We start from the raw sequence: 21,106 nt of genomic DNA on the forward strand, positions 1-21,106 counted from the left end.
GTAGACACTGTAGAATTATGTCAAACACCATCTGTTAAATTTCTAGGAGTATATGTTAATGAAGATTTAACATGGAATACTCATGTTGAATACATTAATGCTAAACTCAGTTCACTCTGCTTTGCATTCCGTAGGTTGCAAGATAGTTTGTGCAAGGAAGCTGTCATGTCCTTATACTATAGCAAAGTTTTTTCAATAATAAACTATGGTGTTATATTTTGGGGGAATTCGAGAATAAGTGCTAGTACATTCCGAATACAGAAAAAAATTATTAGAATAATGTTTAGTATGCCTGAACGATCCTCATGTAAAAATATTTTTAAAAAATATAAATTATTGACATTACCTAGTTTATATATATATCGCACAATTATGTATGTAATCGAGCACAAGGATTTATTTACTTTAGCTAAGACGATTCACTCATACAATACTAGGCAGAATTGTAATATGTATATTATTCAACAGAATTATGCAAATTTTAGCAAAACTGTGTATATGAATTGTATAAAATTATATAACAAATTACCAACAAAGTATAAGGACATTAATGAAAAACGGATATTCAGAAATACTCTGTTAGAATTATTGTTAGAAAAAAGCTATTACTCTGTGGAAACTTATCTTACTGATAATATATAGAGAATGTATATCATATCTGACAACTGTAATGCTTAATTGAGGATTGTCCTCATTTGTAAGCTATGAACAGGCAAATAAATATGAATATGAATATGAATATGAATATGAATATGAACAAATAATTGTTGGTAAAGTTAAACTATTTTTCAACATTATGCATCAACTTCGTTACAACATTGATCTCAAACACGGGAAAACTGGCTGTAATTTTTTAATAAAGGCTTTTAGGAAAGTAGCTTTAACCAGACTAGGGGGCGGAAAAATTATTGGGCCTAGGGGCGCCAAAATGCTAATTCCGGCCCTGGTGACGTGTAGTCCACCAAGGAAACCAAGCACTGCTTACCCATTGCTTCATTAAAAGAAATCAAATAATTTTCATTTCTTATTTATGTACTTATAAATCACAATTATAAATCCATGCTTAAACAGGGTGTATATTGGTCACGAAAGTCATGAAATCAGGAAACGGTCATGAAAGTCAAGAAATTTATCTTTTGGGTCACGATTTTTTTATCTGTACAAATATAAGTACAGACTGGAAAATTTTGTTCTATAAAACGTGAAAATTTACCATCAAAAATATCTATAGTCGGCTTTAGATGCTTCCAAATTGCAAGCAAAGCGCGCTTCTATCGCATACATGAATATTCGGCCTAAATCGCACCCAAATTCGCCTGTGAATGTTACGGAATTTTATGGTTTGATAAAGAAAAGATCATGAAAAAGTCACGAAATTTCATTTTGGAATTTTAGTAGACACCCTGTTAAACTTTCTGTTTAATAATGAAATCATGGAATAGTTCTAAATTTGCTTTGCATCAAACAACAGCGAGAATACACATCTCTCCACTGCATCGCCTCCAGGAATCACTACCTTTTCATACGGTGAGAAAATTCAGCAGGCGTTAGGTGGTACTTCAGTGTGACAATCCATGGGTACCGATATGCCAAGGATCGTAGCGATATACATAAACCGGGATGCTCTGTACCAATTCTCGATAGGTAGTTGCGATGAGAACTCGACGTCAGCATAACTTCTAGCCAATGGGAGAAGCCTCAGGACGAAGCACGGACAATGCTGTAACTACTTCTGTAATTAAGCTCTCAGTTGCCTGATTGGGCTGCCTCTGCCTTCTGATGTTTGCTTTGGCCGTCTGTCTCCTCCCTGTGTGTGTGTTTTTCTCATGTGTTGTGTAAATGCAGCAACAGGTCTAAACATGTCTGATGAAATTATAGTCGATTTATTAGAAATATGTTTTTTCCGAACAGTATTCGAAGAAGAGAAAAGCAATTTCTGAAAAGTCAATGTCTCATTGCCAAATTTAATCCAGCAAGAAAACATCGTCATCTTCAGTATACCAATTTTGAGAGACGAGATTTCCTTACATGAAGTTTTAAGTACAATATACTCTTTTGCTGGAATTGTTCGTTGTTTAGCTGTAATAAGAACTCCACTTGAACAATTACAGAATAATCAACCTAAATAATTTAAACTAAAGCAATACGCGCATATGTTGTTGCACATATACTTCTATTGCATTCGCGACTTTTGGAACTGCTTATATAGAAACTGAACTAGAACTGTTCTATCAGGCTTTGTTTCCATATTGTTAAACTACAGTAAATACAACACACTGAGCAAGGCTATGTGATAAAAATACCTAGGTATATAAAAACATAATCATCTTGGATAATGGTTTACGCACCCGCCACCTGTACTGGTGAAAGTCGCGGTCGTCATTCGGAGTCCATAACGTCGGTGTTCCATAGGGACACACAATCTCAAAATCGAAACTTAATTCTTTAGTATATGGTATCTATAAACCTAATTCCTAATCAATTTGACTTCATCTCCCTATTTCCAATAATTTTCATCCATAGGAAAAAGCAACTGACCACTCTAACTTTTCTCTTACCCGCCAAGCTTTATTTGGCAAGTTAGCTAGAACTTGTGTTCAGAAAGAAAAAAGATACTTACTAGATGATATCTGAACATTTTAATTCATACGTTAAAATATTAAATAATACTTTTGATAAAGTGGATACTTTCAAATATTTAGGATCAATATTAACAGACGAAAATCATATTCACGAAGAAATTAAATGTCGACTAAAAGCAGGGAATTCGTGTTACTATTCGGTTCAAAATCTCTTGTCGTCGCGAATTCTGTCGAGGAATTTGAAGCTTAAAATACATAAAACGATAATCATGCCTGTTGTTCTGTATGGTTGCGAAACATGGTCGCTTACTCTGAGGGAAGAACATAGACTGAAAGTATTTGAAAACAAGATCCTGAGAAGAATATTCGGACCCAAGAGGAACGAGAATGCGGAATGGCGGAAGCTTCATAACGAGGAACTACATAGTTTATACGGTTTACCCAACATTGTTAGAGTCGTCAAGTCTAGGAGGCTTAGGTGGGCAGGTCATGTAGCTAGAATGGAAGAAAGTAGAAACGTTTTCAAAGTCTTGACTGGTAGACCCATAGGAAAACGACCATTAGGAAGACCTAGGCGCAGATGGGAGGATAATATTAAGATGGATCTTGCAGAGATAGGAATACAAAGTAGAAACTGGATCCAATTAGCTAAGGATAGAAGTCAGTGGAGAGCTTTTGTGAACTCGGCACTGAACCTCCGGGTTCCATAGGCCATAGAGTTAGTTAGTTAGTTAGTTAGTTAATTCATACGATTTTTTTTCTTTAAGAAAAATAAAACCCTCTTGAAGTACAAATGTTACCACACTGTTCTGATTAGACCAAAGAAATAAGACAAATAAAGCCGGAAAACAGTGGAATTCTAAACGAAACATTTAGTAGAAACTTTATTTACTTGCTTAGTGTAGCGTTGAGGATAGGAGACTTGCAAATGAAGATAATATGTCGTAGTTTATTACGTGATTTGGGTTTTGCTAATTCAAGCAAAAGAACATGGTTCACGCTGATCTTATAAGTCAGAGAAATGAAAATGAATCAGGGAAAATTAAGAGAAATGCTTCAAAATGTGTTGAAAGTGGTGGAAATTTACTACATTCCACTGGAAGAGTTTTTTTTTTTTTTTTTTTTTTCCTACAGAGCATAATGAAGAACGCCTCAAAGAATAAAGACAAATTGAAAACAAAGATAAGGAAAGTGCTAAGGAAAGAAAATTATCTCTAGAAATATAGAAAACTTGAGGAGTGGCAAAAGGTGTTAAAACTTCAAACTTTGAAATAAGAATAACAAATTAAATCAAAATTTCAAATGTAACAGAAGAAATGTTTATTTGCTTGTTTATGAATGATTTCAAAATACCAGATATTAAAGATATCATTAGTGTATAATTGTCTATTAGTGTATCATTAATATTTTATTGTATTCCAAACACAGGTAGTTTGGGTCATAGTAAGTGTTTACGGTAAGGAAGTAAGCTTGTATTGTATTTTAAAAATAAAAAAATATGTGTTAGACGGCTATGGAATTGATAGGAACCGAATTTTTTAAATTTTTAATTTTATTATAGCGTAAGTTTTTCACTTGACCATACAGGGTTCATGGTGTTTCACGTTAGGAAAGTTTACTTACCTAGTCATGGAAATTTAAAAGAAAACAAAATTTCAGTGTGAACCCTGAATAATTCTGAAGAACACATACTGACCATAGATTTCCAGATGATTCTGTTAATCGTATGCATGACAACTAAGTCTTTGGTATCAAAGAGGTGTTTTTTCATTAAAAATCAAGAACTGAAGCACATTGAACTCATCATTGGTTTTGGTTTGTTTTGAATTGAACGCCCTTTCTCCGCACCGACGCTACATTAGACGTGAATCTGAGGTCGAATCATTTGATTTCTCATTGGGAATCAACCTCTTGACACACCTTAGCTTGTGTTCATTCTGTCATGTAAGTGATCCGATTTCGTATCCATTGAGTTCAACGAGTAACACTGTACTCTTTCTCAGTGTTTGTCGGTACAATAAGTTCTGTACCGAATAATAGCATGCATTTCCCTCAGATCAATCAGCTTTTCATTTCTTCGGTAAATATTCATTTTTATTTATTATAGCTGCAGGCCAGCCGGACCATATTGGCCCGAATATAGTATGAGATTTTTAATATGAAAAGTTTCGTAAAATCCATATTCGTATTGTAATTGCAGCCTAGCCCTTTATGCTTCAAAGAAATATTGATTTTGTATCACCCAAGAATATATATGACCAGGACTCCCCAGGGGTGCTCATAATCCATCCGCTCCTTTCCCAAAAACTTGGGCAGAAACGCCAAAATGACCATTCTCCCTCAAAATTAATTACTCTACCCCCAGACTTCTTCTAAATAATTTTATGGGCCAACCTACATTTGTAAAACCTACCTGTAGGCATCCCCAACTCTCCCGCCACAGTGCTGTGCCGTTAGATGATTTATTAACCAAGATAAAAGACATATGTATATATGGAAATACGTAATGGTGATGCATCATCTTATGGTTCGATTAGATTGGCACCTAAAATTTTGCTGTTAATGTATTTTTATTAAACTTCTACGGGGTATTATTTTCAGTGTTTGTAAAATTTTTATGGTCGGTATTTTTATTTTTCCATGATAATCATCTTCAAATCTTGGGGTCGTATTATATTCGAGGTCGTACTATATAGGGCTAATACGATGTTTAAATCTTTCGGCACTCCTTAAGCTTCTTTATTTCTAAAGGTAATTTTATTTTCTAAGCAGTTTTCTTATCTCTGTTTTCAATCTGTTTTGATTCTTTGAGGCGTCCCTCATTATCTTCTATGGGCAACTAAATAAATAAATAAATAAATAAATAAATAAATAAATAAATAAACTCTTCTCTAAAATATTCACCAGTTTCGATACATTTTGAAGCATTTCTCTGATTTTTCCTAAATCATTTTCATTTCCGTGACTTTTAGGGTCAGTGTGAATCATATTATTTTACTTGAATTAGCAAAATCAAAATCATGTAATAAGCTACGATATATTATCTTCATTTGCGAGTTTCCTGTTTTCAACGCTACACTAAGAAACCAGTTGAAGTGTCCACTAAATGTTTCCTTTTAAATTCCATGTTTTCCAGCTTTATTGGTCGTACTATATAGGGCTAATACTGTACTTTCTTCAGTTATAATGCGTCCGTCATTTTGGTTAACGTGGTTCCGGTTCCAACTTGTCAACATAGATTGAAAATAAACACTAAGCTTGTATCCCGAAATAATATATCTTCGCTGGGGTCTTCCTAAGTAATTGCTCATTTTCGTAAGTATTCACCCACGAGGAGGGTATTCTTGACACAAAAGAAAACTACGAATCTGACGAAACGCTAACTTTTAGTTTGTAAAAGCTTACACATCTTCAGTTTTGGGTTTCTTTTCTTAAAAATTGAATTGTAAGTCTGTAAATGATAAAAATGATTGTTTAGTAAAGTGTACTACTAACACCGATAAGAAACTGGGTACAAATATTGGGAACACATCTTGTCTTCCAACCCCTATTGCGCACAATAAATCATATTGACGCAAAAACATTTTCTCACGGTTTTGTAATCAGCTTGCTGAAATAAGTAAACTAAACTCCTCCTCTACAAAAAAAAAAAAAAAAAAAAAAAAAACCTCCTTTTGTTAAATTTTGAAACTAAAAACATAATGCAATATTTCAAAATAATTTAGTGCCAACTTTTGGCACCAGCTCCTAAAATTTAACAAAAGAAGTAACAAGTATTTTATTTTTATAGCAGCAAAGGTTGGTCTTCAAACTACGAAAAATGTAAAATAAAATAAAATAAATATGTAAATAAAAATTTTAAGAGATGGTTGGTGCTTCATGAGATTCTTGGTTTTGGTGTTTCACCCCTTGTGGATGAACACTCAAGAAATGAGTAGCAGCAATAGTAGTTACTTAGGAAGACCCTAGCAAAGGTCAAAATCAGAAGTAGAATAAGATACATTTTTGGGAGTGCAAGATTAGTGTTTATTTTAATTATTAATACGTATCCTGTAGCATCCAGTAGCAAATTGTCAATATATACTTTGTTTTTCCAATATTTGCTTCCAGATCAGTTTCTGTGCGTGCTACTAACAGAGTATTCGGATTTTCATGCACTGATCTTACACTCATACGTTGTCTCTGTGCTTGAACAATTGCTTAAAAACATTCAATGCTAGTTCTTTTCTATCTTATTTCTGATTTCTCTGACGCTTCTTTCTTCCCCTAAATATACACAAAATAAGAAAACAGAATTTATATATTAGTTATACAATAGTGACTACTTATTGTAAAATAAATCAGGCTTTCCAATGCTCCTATATTTCCTATTTTTCCTATAGATTTGCGTCTCTTTCTATAAACTCCTATATTTTAACGAAACTTTTTTTTTTTTTTTTTGGAGGGCCTTTTGTCTCCATAGTAGGGTGGTTGAATGGAGACTCTTCCGTCTTTCGTCCTTTCCTGCTTATTGTCTAAAGATAATTGCACCAAACAGTATACAGTTAGCGCAAACAGTATTCATATACCTACAAAATGTAACAAAAACTAGTTTCTTCATATTCATTAAAAAGTTCTATGGAGTTATGATTTTAAAGACTTATAAATTGTTTATTTAGGTGTATCAATGCTTTTTGTACTAATTGTAGAATATGTTACACAGTCAAATCTTACCTTAAAAACGCAAGCTGCAGAATGTTTACATTTTAGATTTAATTTACATTTCATTTAGATCTTGGAGACGTATTCTTACAAACACTGGTTTTCTGATGCAGATCCTTTTTACGCTTTCCGTATGGTCGTAGCTTAGTACCGGTGAGCCACATACAAAAATACTAAGAAACTCGTATAAAATTTTGCAACGAGATATTTACCCATTTAGTTATATTTAGAGTAGAGTGTATGTTCATAACAATTGGTGTAATTTCCATGTGATTTTTATTGTTATTATTATTTTATTTTTTTAAATTTTATTTATTTATTTATTTATTTTTTTTTTTTATTTCTACCTATTGGATAATTGAAGTGTTCCTTTTTCACAGCTTCACGAAACCACATATTTTTTCGGCGTGATTTCCTAAATTCTTTTCATTAGCATTAGAAAGCCTGATAAATGTACAGGGTAGGCGGAAAGTATCTCCCTATTTTTAATATTTTTCCCTCCTAAAATATTGTAGGTATGAAGTCATTCTTTTGTTTGCACACATGTAGTTTATTACATACCACTATTTTTCCAAAAGTTACAACTCAAAATGTGTATTCCAGTATGATCCACTGGTTTCTAGAAATTGTCTCAAACGAAGAGGTACGACCTTCCTCAAGACCTCAGCGGAAACACCATTTATGACCTCACGTTTCTTATTCTCAAGTTCACCAAGGGTATTTGAGAGAGTGTGTGTGTTGTTTGTGGTGCTGTGATAGACTTCTTCCTTAGCCCCCTCCTATAAAAAGAAATCGCATGGGGTGGGGTCTTGACTTCGCGCTGGCCATTCTGTGGGACCCCGGCGACCTATCCAATGCCCTGCGAAGCGCTCATCAAGCCATTGTCTTACAGGCAAGGCGTAATGAGGGGAAGGTTAATCTTGAATAAATAACAGTTCATGTGACTCATCCTACTCAGAAATTGGAGGCCATACAAAATTTTCAAACATTTCTAGGTATCTTTCATCGGTCATAGTGTCTCTGAACAGATAGGGTCCAATAATGTGGGAAGACACCACACTGTCACTTTCGGCTTGCCATGCATTTTTTCAGCAGTCTCTGTGGGATCACCTTTTGTCCAATAATGGCTATTATGACGATTAACGAACCCTCCTTCATTAAACGCAGCTTCATCACTCCACAGAATTTTTTTCAAACAAGTGTGGATGACCTGCATGCCATGCGAGCATCATTTCACAAAATTCAACACGCCTATCGCAATCATCATCTTATAACTTTTAGTCATAATGAGGCTTCCATGATCTGTAGTGTACCTCTTTATGGAAAATTGCATCCACAGAATAGCGTGTAATGTCACTCTCTCTTGCAACCTGCCTTGTTGATTTTGAAGGGCTTTGCTCGAACATCTCCCTCAGTGTAGCCACTTTTTCCTTTGATACCGAACTCGGGAGCCTACCTGATTTCTTGATGTCCACGACACTTCTGGTAGTCATTAATTTTCCGTGGCAATTTTTAATTGTTTTTACATCCAAAACAGCTTGCCTCCCATATTGATCCCTCCAGCACCGTTGGATCTGAATTACAGACTGCCATACCTCAAATCTTGCTACAATTTTGGCTCTCTCCTCAATGGTTCATCTTGGCATCTCTGTGGTTTCAAAGAAACAACGAAAGCTTCACAGGATCTGGAACAAATAGGAAAAAATAGCATATTTTAGTCTATGAAAAAAAGATAACTGTACAAGAGAGATATTTCAAAGTATGTTAAGTGAGGAAGAGTTTTATACTGCAAAGGTCTTTACTATTTTGGGCAGAAGTATTGTCAAACAATATGATGACACCATGTATGTTATGCATTGTTAATGCTTGCAAACAAATTCAGTGTGCATTTCACGAGTTTAGCTAACATTATATCGATTTGCATTGACATCGTCGAAGATAGAGTACTAACTTACGATCGTATACCAAATAGCTTTACGAGTTAGTAGTCATTCTAAAGTTTATTTAATCTATCATTCGAACCTATCTGTCATTAGAAGACCCGTACAATGAATAAAGTCATGTAGTGTCGAGTTTGTTCAATGGAAAGCCATCAAATGGTGTGTGAATTATCACACACCATCTTAGAATTATAAGTTGAACAACTAACTAACTAATTCTATGGCCTATGGAACTAACCCGGAGGTTCAATGCCACATTCACAAAAGCTCTCCACTGACTTCTGTCCTTAGCCAGCTGGATCCAGTTTCTACTTTGTATTCCTATTTATTCGAGATCCATCTTAATATTGTCCTCCCATCTGCGCCTAGGTCTTCCTAATGGTCGTTTTCCGATTGGTCTTCCAGTTAAGACTTTGAAAGCGTTCCTACTTTCTTCCATCCTGACTACATGACCTGCCCATCTAAGCCTCCTAGACTTGATGACCCTAAAGATGTTTAGTAAACCGTATAAATTATGTAGTTCCTCATTATGAAGTTTCCGCCATTCCTCATTCCCGTTCCTCTTGGCTCCGAATATTCGTCTCAGGATCTTGTTCTCAAATACTTTCAGTCTACGTTCTTCCCTCAGAGTAAGCGACCATGTTTCGCAACCAATAAGTTGAACAACCCTAAGAGTTATTTTTAGGAGCATAATGAATTCTTAAGAGCTTTACACACTTTTCAACTAAATACAACTTATTGTTTATATCTTTAAAATGTTGGATTAAAAAAAAAATATCTTTTAAAAAGACAAATCCGAGCAATCCATTTACTGTGGCGAAACTCTTGCAAGTTACCCTTGGCATCATAGGTAAGCCATGTTCACAGAGATTAAAGTATTGGGTCGATGCATAAGTTAGTGTGGTTCTTATATTTTATTTTTATCCTGTTATTCTGTTCAAATTCAAATACAAATACAACATGGACACAACATTAACATATTCTACGAGTGTAACACTACATTGTATACACATTCAAAATTTGTACCATTTCCTGCGTTGTTTGACGAGGATTCTCATGAAGCAACTCATTTAAGCGATTTTCGTCAAAATCTAAAGGTCTTCCAGAACGTGGATCATCAGACAAGTCAAACCATCCTGCTCGAAAGCGGGAAAACCATTTCTGTGCTGTTCTTTCAGCAATTGCTACGTTCCCGTACGCTGCACAAATTGTTCTCGCAGCTTCTGCTGCACTGGATCCTCGGTTAAACTCGAAGAGTGAAATGTGACGGAAAGGATCACTTTTTTCAGCTTGTCATTCCATATTAGTTTGTCTGAAATATATACAATAATACGTTCACAATAAAGAAAACCTATTTCACAACACACAAACTCCAAACTACGGTAAAACAACGAAATAACCATAAACAATCCTTCACACCGCATTGTAGCCAACCCAAAAGAAAACCGGACGAATTTATGCGTCGACTCAATAAATGTTTCGTTAGGAAGCAGGCATAATCATTGATGTTTATTACAGCTCACAAAAGTAATTGATTCGAATAATACTCCTGATAGTAAAGTTTTTGTACTCACGTTCAGCATACATATCGTTCTACAAATCATATTGCAATTACCAGTCACATGTTCTGCACTCCCCCAAGTTCGAAGACCTACCAGAAAAGGAAAAAGTGTCATACTGGCAAAGTAAATGTATCTTTTATATTTAAAAAAAAAAAAAAAAAGAATGTAATTTTCTAACTAACTTTATGGCCTATGGAACCCAGAGGTTCAATACCGCGTTCACAAAAAAGTTCTCCATTGACTTCTATTCTTAGCCAACTGGATCTAGTTTCTACTTTGTATTCCTATTTCTGCGAGATCCAGCTTAATATTGTCCTCCCATCTGCGCGTAGGTCTTCCTAATGGCCGTTTTTCGACTTCACTTCCAGTTAAAATTTTGAAAGCGTTCCTACTGTCTTCCATACTTTTATATGGCCTGCCCCACCTAAGCCTCCTAGATTTGATGACCCTAACAATGTTTAGTAAACTATATAAATTATGCATTCTCTCGTTATGAAGTTTCAATTCCCGTTAAGCTTGCGTTCGAATATTTGTCTCAGAATCTTGTTGTTCTCACTTTTAGTTTGCGTTCTTCCCTCACAGAAAGCAACCATACAGTACAACAGGAATGATTATCGTCGATTTTAAGCTTCAAATTCCTCGATAGAATTCGTGACAAGAGATTTTGAACTGGATAGTAACACAAATTCTCTGCTTTTAGTCGACATTTAATTTCTTCGTGAATATGGTTTTGGTCTGTTGATATTAATCCGAGATATTTGGAAGTATACATTTTATTAAAAGTAGATATTGTTTGATATTTTAACGCATCCATAATTTGCCGTATTACGATCTCGACGGACTTCGATGTATTTAGTTTTCTCTGCATTTACTTCTAAACTCAAGTCCCGGCAAGCGTTTAATAAGACCTCTGCATTTCCTTCAATTGTTCTCCTATCATCCCCTATTAAATTCACATCATTAGCATGCCATAACTTGGTGATAACCCGGATTTGTATGTAAAAACATTTTTTTTTCAAACACATACAACCGCAAAACAAAGTTTATTATCCCAATTAAGAGTGTGCAAGTGTAAAGTACAAATTTTATTTCACATAAAAATACATATTTTCTGAGAAAGGTTATGTAAATAAATATTTTGGATATTTTTGTAATAAATACATATTTTTAATAATTTTCCGTTGTGTTATTGTAAATTTTACGATTTTTTTCCTCGAAAGAAAATAACATCGGGAAAAGAATAGACTACATAAATCTATCCATCGTATTTACAAGAAATTTCTCCCCTGCAGGAACATTGTCGTCATAAATGCTGCTTATCAGCGCAGGGTAACTTGTGCCAAACAAAGAACTTCTAAAGGAGCGCTTTGTACTTTGAAGCCAAAACTGAGGGAAGGATGAGTAACCGCAGGTGAAAGGAATGTAATCGTAGGCACAGAATACTAAAGAAGGAGAAAGGTTTCGTTGCAGTACGTTATCATTGTCCTCACCACCACGTGATTTGTCAGTTGTGTGTGTGCGGGCTTTCAGTCCGGCTTCAAAATCTCACCCTGATTGTCGCTCTTTTACCAGAAGATTTTTGGCGCCAAACATCTCTTTCCTTCGTAACATTATCGCGTTTCAGTCTATACATTTCACGCTAGTTCTTATATACAGAACCAAGTTGTGGGACTCTTGTTAATTGAGTCATTTACGTACAGTAGTGAAGTTCATATTTTCGGATCTGTGAACTAACGATGCCCAAAGTGAAATCCAGTGTGCGTGAATGCTTAGAAAACTACGTACTGGAATTTAAAAATATTTTTACCACCAACGGTAAATTCTTATTTTGTTAACCGTGTTTGAAACATGTAGGTGCAGATCAACGTTCCCAGGTAATGCAACACTTGTCAGGTAGTAAACATATCGCGCGGAGAACCTATGCACCCTGACCTTCCAGCGTCACAACAAATACACACTACTACGTTTTTAGATTTATGTAAAGCATTCGTTTCTCCTGACATATCTCTGTATAAAGGTAAACAATTCCGAGCTCCGAAATTTTCTTATCAATATACGAACTGAAGTCCTCCAGATGAGTCAACGCTTCAGAAAAAAACTATCTACCAAAGTTCTACAAAGAAACCTTAACACACATTAGGTCCGTATGTGAAAACGAAAAAAAAAAAAAAAAAAATGGGTGAGCATTGATGAAACTAGTGATTCTGTTAGTGTTAGAAAAGTGGGAAATGTTATGGTAGATATACTGAAAATGATGAAATAATCTCCCAACAACATTTCTTGCTAGTTTCTAAAGAACTCTTAGTTACGAATCACGTGACAATTGCCAGGCTGTTCAATGAATCTGCATATTTTGTGGCCGAATGGTGTGAAATATGACAATGTTTTGCTTTGTATGACTGATGGTGCTTTTTATATGAGGAAAGCTGGTGAAGTTCTTTCTGATTCTACCCTAATATGATTCACGTGACATGTGTCGTACACGCCTTACATCGATTGTGTAAAAAATCTCAACCCTTCGTCCTAAAGTGGACAAATTAGTGTCAAATGAGAATAAAAATCGTAAAATCACCAACTAGAATTGAACTTTTCAAAGAAACAAATCCCGATCTTTCACTTCCTCCAACATCCGTAAACACGCGGTGGGGTGTTTACTGGCTTAATGCAGTATATATTATGCGGAGAATTTTGAAGCATTTGTATCTGTAGTAACTGACAGCGGCTTGAAATCTGACTTTGTTTTCATATTTGCCAATTTCTGTTTTTTGACTCACTCGTTAAAGAAAGTAGAAACTACAGGAGATTTATTGAGTACTTCGGTTAAAGAAGTTTAGTGTGTTGAAAGAAAGCTCAATGATCTTTCTGCTTCGAAAGTTGAAGTCGTAAGAAAAAAAATAAGGATTAGTTTGAGGAAAACATTGACTATAAAAACCTATGTAAAATATCTGAAGTACCGGTATTGGAAGGCCAAAACACAAGTGAAGTTGATGGTGTGAATATTCGTAAAATGGCCCTTTTCTAATATGCGAGGTTAACATCGTGTGATGTGGGACGTTCCTTTTCTCATATAAGGCATTATTCTATGACAATAGGTATGGCTTTACAATGAACAATTTGGAAAACACGTTAGTTATTTACTGCAATGCCTATGGAATTTCGACAACTGATGAACAGGAGCTATTAGTAAGCACCAGTGTCTATTTTTCTTATGCTGGGTGTTTTCCCACATTTTTCCTTGTTATTTTTTTGTTAAATATTTTCTTTTAATTTTTAACAAGTATTTTTTCATTTTTTAGCACATAAAAATAAATACTTTACAGTTTTTTAGCACATAAATATCGGGGCCCTAGTGATAACATTCAGTTCTAGACCTGAGTTCCTATCTTTGATTTTCCTTATAGTGTACTCCAGGACAAAGTTGAATAATAAGGGTGACAAGGTATCTCCTTGTTTCAGGCCATTCTCGATGTGAAAGCTCGTGGATAAGAATTTTCCTGCCCGGACTTTACTTAGGGATTCATTTAAACATATCTTAATTAATCTTACTAGCTTTTTTCGATATTTCAAATTCTGTAAGAACGTTGTATAATGTTTCTCTTCTAACCGAGTCGTAAGTCTTTCTAAAATCAATAAATAGTTGATGTACCGGGCTATCGTATTGTATTGTATTGTACTTATTTCGTCCTTTTTTCATACATTTAGCACTGTAATACAATGTATATGAAGTGGACACGTCATTTATATATGAATACAAAAGTAAAAGAAACAATAATAGTGAAAATTACACACACTAGGTTAATAATTAAGCCTTACTTCTTACATCTTATTACACTGTACATTTTACATGACATCATGGTTAAAAATAAACTTAGCAATTATTACTTGCAGTGTATTTAGAAATCCTCCAACAAATATCTAATGCTAAAAGCGAGTAATGACATTGATTTACTGTACATCATGTAATATTTCTATTCACTTAGCAGTTCATGTATTCCTCTACCGAGTAAAAGCAGTGTTGTAATAAATATTTCTGGAGTTTTTTAAATTTAGCAACAGAGTCCTGAGTTTTTATTTCTTTTGGAAGTTTATTGTAAATCATGATATCCGCGTATTTACACCCTTTTTCATATAATACTGTTCTGTGTTCTACAATAGAAAAGTTTTCTTTGTTCCTTGTATCATGATCATGTTGCTGTTCTACTCGCGTAAGGATACCTTGTAGGTGTCTCTTTACAAATATCAATAGATTTAAAATATACAAACAGGGTACTGGAAGTATACGAAGTTTTTTAAATATTGGTTTGCAGTGATCTTTTGGTTTAGCAGTTGCCATCATTCTTATTATTCGTTTCTGTATCGTAAAAATTACTTTGGCCTTGTGTGTGAAATGCACCTTGTCACAAATACAGATACATGTTCCATTATATAAAATTTGGAGGTTCGGTGCGCAAATGAAGGAACTCCCACAATGAAGAAGTAGGATCTCTCTCCCCATTAGCCATGTGTAAAAGTGCCCATTAAAACTCAAGCTGTGCAGGAAACATCGTTTAAATGTCAACTAGACTATGCAGCATTGAAGACCATACGAATGTTAGATTATATTTTAATACGAGGCAATTCTAAACTTTTCAACAGCCTTTTTCCAAATTACATATTATACTTATAACCTATTCATTATATATCATCATATTATCATCTTCCTTGTAAACATATATAATTATTATAGTTCATCATTAAACTCATTGTCATCTCCTTTTCAAGTTTATAGCGGTTGTATTCAAAACTAAATTAATATTCTCACTATATTTATAAACATAATCTAAATTATTAATTATCGTTCATTCTGTTTTCTATAAAGCTGCACATCATTTGTGAACAAATAACAATATATTTGCAACAGCTAGAACTGATTTGATATTTATAGGCATTAAATATAAATACATTAGGCACAACACAAGAACAACCAACCACATTCATATACAAAATTTCCGTCTAACAAGAACTCAAAATTCGTTACACCACATAGGAATAAAACTTTATAATAAATTACCAGATCGTGTCAAACGAACGCCAAACTTGCAGTTTAAAAGACACCTCAAGTTACTGTTACTTAAACATCTTTTCTATGGTTTAGATGAATATCTCCAGTGTGATCTTTCTTTGTAATATAAATATTAAAATTTATTTGAATTTTGAAATATATAAAATAAGGTACAATTTATATTTTCTCTAAAAATACACTTTTAGTTTAAGTTTTATTGTTACGTATATATTTTATATTATATATTGTATTATTATATATTATTTTTTAAATAATTGTATTATTAATTGTAGCGTTTCTCGTGTAATTATTATTATTATTATTAATTGGGTAATAGTTTACAACAGCTACTTCTCATCTCCCGTGCACGTGGATACTTCTTACTGTTGCACTACCTACAGAAGTGATTCTATATCATGTACAAATGGTAATGGAAGACACAACAAACCCAGATCATGTTGTGTTCACACTCTAACATGAAGTGTGAATTCAGCGTGATCTGTGTTTGTTATGTGTTGTATTACCACTTGTACATCAAATAGAATCATTTTTGTAGGTAATGCAACAGTAAGCAGTATACACGTGCACGGAACATGTGATACATGTTTTCAAATCCCTCCACACATACTCATACAGTAAGTACAAGGGCACATTATTCTTCCCATATGTTATAAAAAGAGAGATTCCTGGAAAACACCTTAAGTACAAGGGCAAATTTCAATAATGCACGCTGTGTTACCTACTTTTTAACATCCTAGATAATCAATGAATAATTCCTAAAAGTATGACGTTTCCCCTCCTTCCCAAACGGGAAGTAGCTGTCGTATACTTCAACCATTAATTGTAATAGTAACTGTATCTCTTGACGAAGCCATGAATGCTAAGTTCTTACGGCGGAAAATGAAATAAATAAATAAATAAATAATTTTACAGATGGATTAGTTTTTGAAGTACGATCCGAGGTTTTTACTTATTACAGCTTCATATTTTTAAACTGAATAGGTAGTTACAAAACACAAACTCATCCTGTGTAAACTATTTATATAATTGAACTGCTAACTAACTTTTTAAATTCGATTCGAAAAAGTTATTCTTTAAATTCTAATCTTAATATCACAAGATGCGACCAGACACTCCATCACCAAATGAATTTTATGTAATGCGCTTCGGGACAGCTAGATAATAGCGACGCATTACAGGACTCCCCTTTGCCTGAAAAAAAAATTCACCAGATAATTTTTTTTACAAGATTCAATGTCCATGCTTTTCTTTAAGTACCATTTCTATAGAATTTGCCAACTATATATGGACCAACTAATTCAAGGATTTCCTAACAGTAATCGGTTTCCTTCTAACATAATGTAATCACAGTTAACAACAATCACTTAACTTAAAGCAAACATTATTGACAGTGTTGATAGTTTCAGAATGAACAAAACACTAAATAACACCAACACATATTACAACACCATTATATAATAATTGACACACATGTCAAACGTAACATCATTGGAAGGCTTAGGGTTAAACTTGAAAGTTTCAACCTGTGTCAAACACAAATTCTTGTAATCTTCCCAAATGCCAGGATCTACTGGTACCTATCCGGTTTCTTCTTTTTCTATGTCCTCTTTTGATTTCTAGTTCTTCTTTCCTTTTAAATCTTTCATGTTTCCAATTCGTTCTTGACTTCTTCCTTCTCCTTTTTCCTGTTTGGGAACTTGTCTTCCTCGCCTTTGGTACCCAACATGCCAATACTTTTCGTTTCTTTCTTTTTCTTTTCAACATTCTATTATCTATTCCTTTCAACAATGTTGCTTTTTCTTGATTTCTTTTGTCTTTCATTTCTTGATTTCATCCTTTTCCTTCTCCATCTTCTTCTGTCGTTTATCCTTTCACTATCTTTCTGTTTCTTTCTTTCTTTCTATTTCGGCTCCTTTTACTTCTTTCTTTTTCCACTTTCTTGTCCTTTCTTCTTCGGTATTTCCATCTCTTGTCCAATTTAAACCTTCTTTTCGTCCTTTTCTGCAGATTCCACAAATATTCTTTGGGTTTGCTTTTCTTCTTCTTCCAGCACTTCTCCCAAGGTTTCTTTCTAGTTTTCTTGATGTTTGAATATTTATCCACGGTTGGAGCTCCTTGAAATGGTTCTTCTTCAATCTTTATAGAGTTGTTGTTTTCGTCATCAGTAATAATTTTCTCTTCATAATAATTTTCTTCTTCTATTTTAGTTACATCACATAGTTTTTCAGATTTTATCATATCCATTATTTGTTCTTCGTTGCCATTGTCTTCTTCAGTCTTTCCAATTTCTTGAAATTCCACATTTATAATGTCCACTACTTTTTTTTCTCCGCCAACGATCTTGTTATGTTCTTTTCTATCTAAAATTATCTCATGCCGAAGTTCCAAGAACTTATTATCGAGCTGCATGGTTAACAATGAGAACTTTTCGTTAATTTTATTTCTTAAGTGTTGTTCAAAATCAATGTTGGTACGTTTAAAATCGCTCCTCATGCCTTCCAAGAATTCTGAGAAGGTTTTATCTCTCTTAATAGTAGTTTCTATCTTCATTATTTTCATTAAGGTACCTCGGATCGTCATCTGTTGCTGCTACCAACTGTATTGTTCATTATTCACTGAGTATTGCCTTTACTACGGCGTATTCTTCATCTGCACCTCAAAACGTCTTTGTCAACGGTCGCCATTTTATGAAATGCACCTTGTCACAAATACAGGTACATGTTCCATTATATAAAATTTGGAGGTTCGGTGCGCAAATGAAGGAACTCCCACAATGAAGAACGTAGGACCTCTCTCCTCATTAGCCATGCGTAAAAGTGCCCATTAAAACTCAAGCTGTGCAGGAAACATCGTTTAAATGTCAAGTAGGCTATGCAACATTGAAGAACATACGAATATTAAATTATATTTTAATAGGAGGCAATTCTAAACTTTTCAACAGCCTATTTCCAAATGACATATTATACTTATAACCTATTCATTATGTATCATATTATCATCTTTCTTGTAAACATATATAATTATTATAGTTTATCATATCATTAAACTCATTGTCATCTCCTTTTCAAGTTTATAGCGGCTGTTTTCAAAATTAAAATTAATATTCTCACTATATTTATAAACATAATCTAAATTATTAATTATCGTTCATTCTGTTTTCTATAAAGCTGCACATCATTTGTGAACAAATAACAATATATTTGCAACAGCTAAAACTGATTTGATATTTATAGGCATTAAATATAAATACATACATAATTTTACAGATGGATTAGTACGATTTGTACTACGATCCGAGGTTTTTACTTATTACAGCTTTATATTTTTAAACTGAATAGGTAGTTACAAAACACAAACTCATCCTGTGTAAACTATTTATATAATTGAACTGCTAACTTTTTAAATTCGATTCGAAAAAGTTATTCTTTAAATTCTAATCTTAATATCACAAGATGCGGACCAGACACCCCATCACCAAATGAATTTTATGTAATGCGCTTCGGGACAGCTAGATAATAGCGGCGCATTACATGTGTATTTCCCCAATGTATAATACCATATGTTAAATTCGATTGGAGTAATCCAAAGTAAATTGTTTTTAAAGTAGACTCTCTTAAATCATTTTTAAGTACTTTAATTGCGAAATATATTTGGTTTAATTTTTTACTAAGCTTAGTTATTTGCTAAAACATCCCAGGAGAGTTTTAATTTTATCTATCCAAATTCCTAAGAACTTAGTTGAGTTTACATATTCTATTTCGTTATTTTGAATTACAATGTTCCTAGGCTGTGCATGTTTGTTGCGCATGTGATGAAAATTGATTGCTTGTGTCTTTTCAATATTTAATTTAAGCTTATTTTCTTTAACCCAGTGAGATAGCTGGAAGCGTGCTTACTTGTAGGCGATATCGTTGTACGAAATTATTAACTTAATAATATCAGTGTTTCACATGAAAAGAAATTTTGTCTTTATTATTAATGAAGACATTGTGTGCTTCGACACGACACGGCAGTACTTGCAAAATCCTATTGGTGAACAAAAAGCAGTAATTAATCTACATCTACATCTAAGCTGATAATACATAGTGCGTATTGTCAGTTAGCTCCCTCTATTCTTGGAACTTATTGTATAAGTTTACATATCTTTGCTCTCCACACATACCATAGGTGTCACGAGGTCACAGCTGAACATGTTTCATTCTTAGAATGTAATTGTATTCACTTTTAGAATTTACATTGTTATTGAAAATGATTTGTTTCTTCCGCATAATAGTGACGGATATACCCGAATTCACCCGAACTTGGATATGACGAAATATAATGTGAAGTTAAAAATTATATATAATGTGTATTTTTATTAGTAGTGGTATTGGTGTACCTTAAACTAATTAAATATCCTTTTCCAGGATGAGATTTGTATCATTGCAACGCACGCAAGTGATCAATATGATTGCAAATATGAGAATGAGAAGAGTATGCAGATACTTCAATAGAAAAATATACCTGTTCAGGAAGGATATAGGGAACACATTACGAACTAGTAGAAATAACTGTTGATTTCCATCATTTTGAGGAGGAAGACAAATTCCGAAATATTCCTCATCAACAACAAGAGAGTGAAACACTACAAAATCCTCAAGAACAGATTGAGGAAGATGAGGAGGAAGGCATTTTTAGTTTATAATGTTTTTTCTTGTTGTAAATATTTTTTTCTATTAATGTATAGTTTTTTTAAAAAAATTTCTAATAAATACTTGTATATATTGTAAGTCTTTCCGCTTTTTTTATTTTTTTTATTGATCGTTCATGGTAACTGTATTTCATTCTTAACAGAGTTAAAATTTTTCAACTAATTATAAGAATGCATTTTTCTCTGGAAGAATAACGTAAAACTTTGAGCAAAAAAAAAAAAATCAACTAGTAAAAAAAAGAAACATTCAACTACCACTAGTCTCAAACCTGTTCACCATTTCCTCACGAAATTTTTGATTTAAATTTCATCTAGTAATGCAATAGCTTCCACACTGTAAGTTAAGAAATGTTCAACTCTAAGCTATCTCGTCTAGTTGATTTCCGTGGATTACGCAGAAATCTCTGCTACACTTGTGCAGCCATCTGCTTAGAAACTATTGGTCTACCTTCAGGTGCCGTCCTTTGTGGTACATAATCGTTGTCGATGAAACTATTATGCCATGCAATAACAGTCTATCTTTTGAGTTGCTCTTTGTGATAACGTGTTCTAAAGTTTATGTAAACGGT

At 33.7% G+C, this 21,106-nt stretch overlaps 2 protein-coding genes across 3 annotated transcripts in view; one reads left to right on the forward strand and one right to left on the reverse strand.

The window, feature by feature from the left end:
• LOC145690263 (band 7 protein AGAP004871-like) overlaps window positions 1–20,651 on the forward strand; it is a 34,929-nt gene extending 14,278 nt beyond the window's left edge. For both annotated transcript variants that reach the window (XM_081764992.1, XM_081764991.1), the window contains one exon: window positions 20,254–20,651. In XM_081764992.1, coding sequence (XP_081621118.1) covers window positions 20,254–20,340 — 87 coding nt within the window. In that variant the 3' untranslated portion in view covers window positions 20,341–20,651. The remainder of the gene's footprint in view (window positions 1–20,253) is intronic.
• LOC145690262 (uncharacterized) lies at window positions 6,695–18,832 on the reverse strand. The gene is made up of 2 exons (XM_081764990.1): window positions 17,105–18,832; window positions 6,695–8,968 (listed from the first exon to the last, which is right to left on the reverse strand). The coding sequence occupies exon 1, from the start codon at window positions 18,425–18,427 to the stop codon at window positions 17,711–17,713; it is 717 nt and encodes a 238-aa protein (XP_081621116.1). The 5' UTR covers window positions 18,428–18,832; the 3' UTR covers window positions 6,695–8,968; window positions 17,105–17,710.
• Window positions 20,652–21,106: the final 455 nt, after the last annotated feature.

The sequence above is a fragment of the Thermobia domestica genome, chromosome 7 (genome assembly GCF_964235325.1).
Source record: "Thermobia domestica chromosome 7, izTheDome1.hap1.1, whole genome shotgun sequence".
In the NCBI taxonomy this organism is placed as follows: domain Eukaryota; kingdom Metazoa; phylum Arthropoda; class Insecta; order Zygentoma; family Lepismatidae; genus Thermobia; species Thermobia domestica.

What these genes read in the sequence shown, in the direction of transcription:
- LOC145690262 (XM_081764990.1), bottom strand. Translation starts at nt 18,427, where the DNA reads ATGACGATCCGAGGTACCTTAATGAAAATAATGAAGATAGAAACTACT.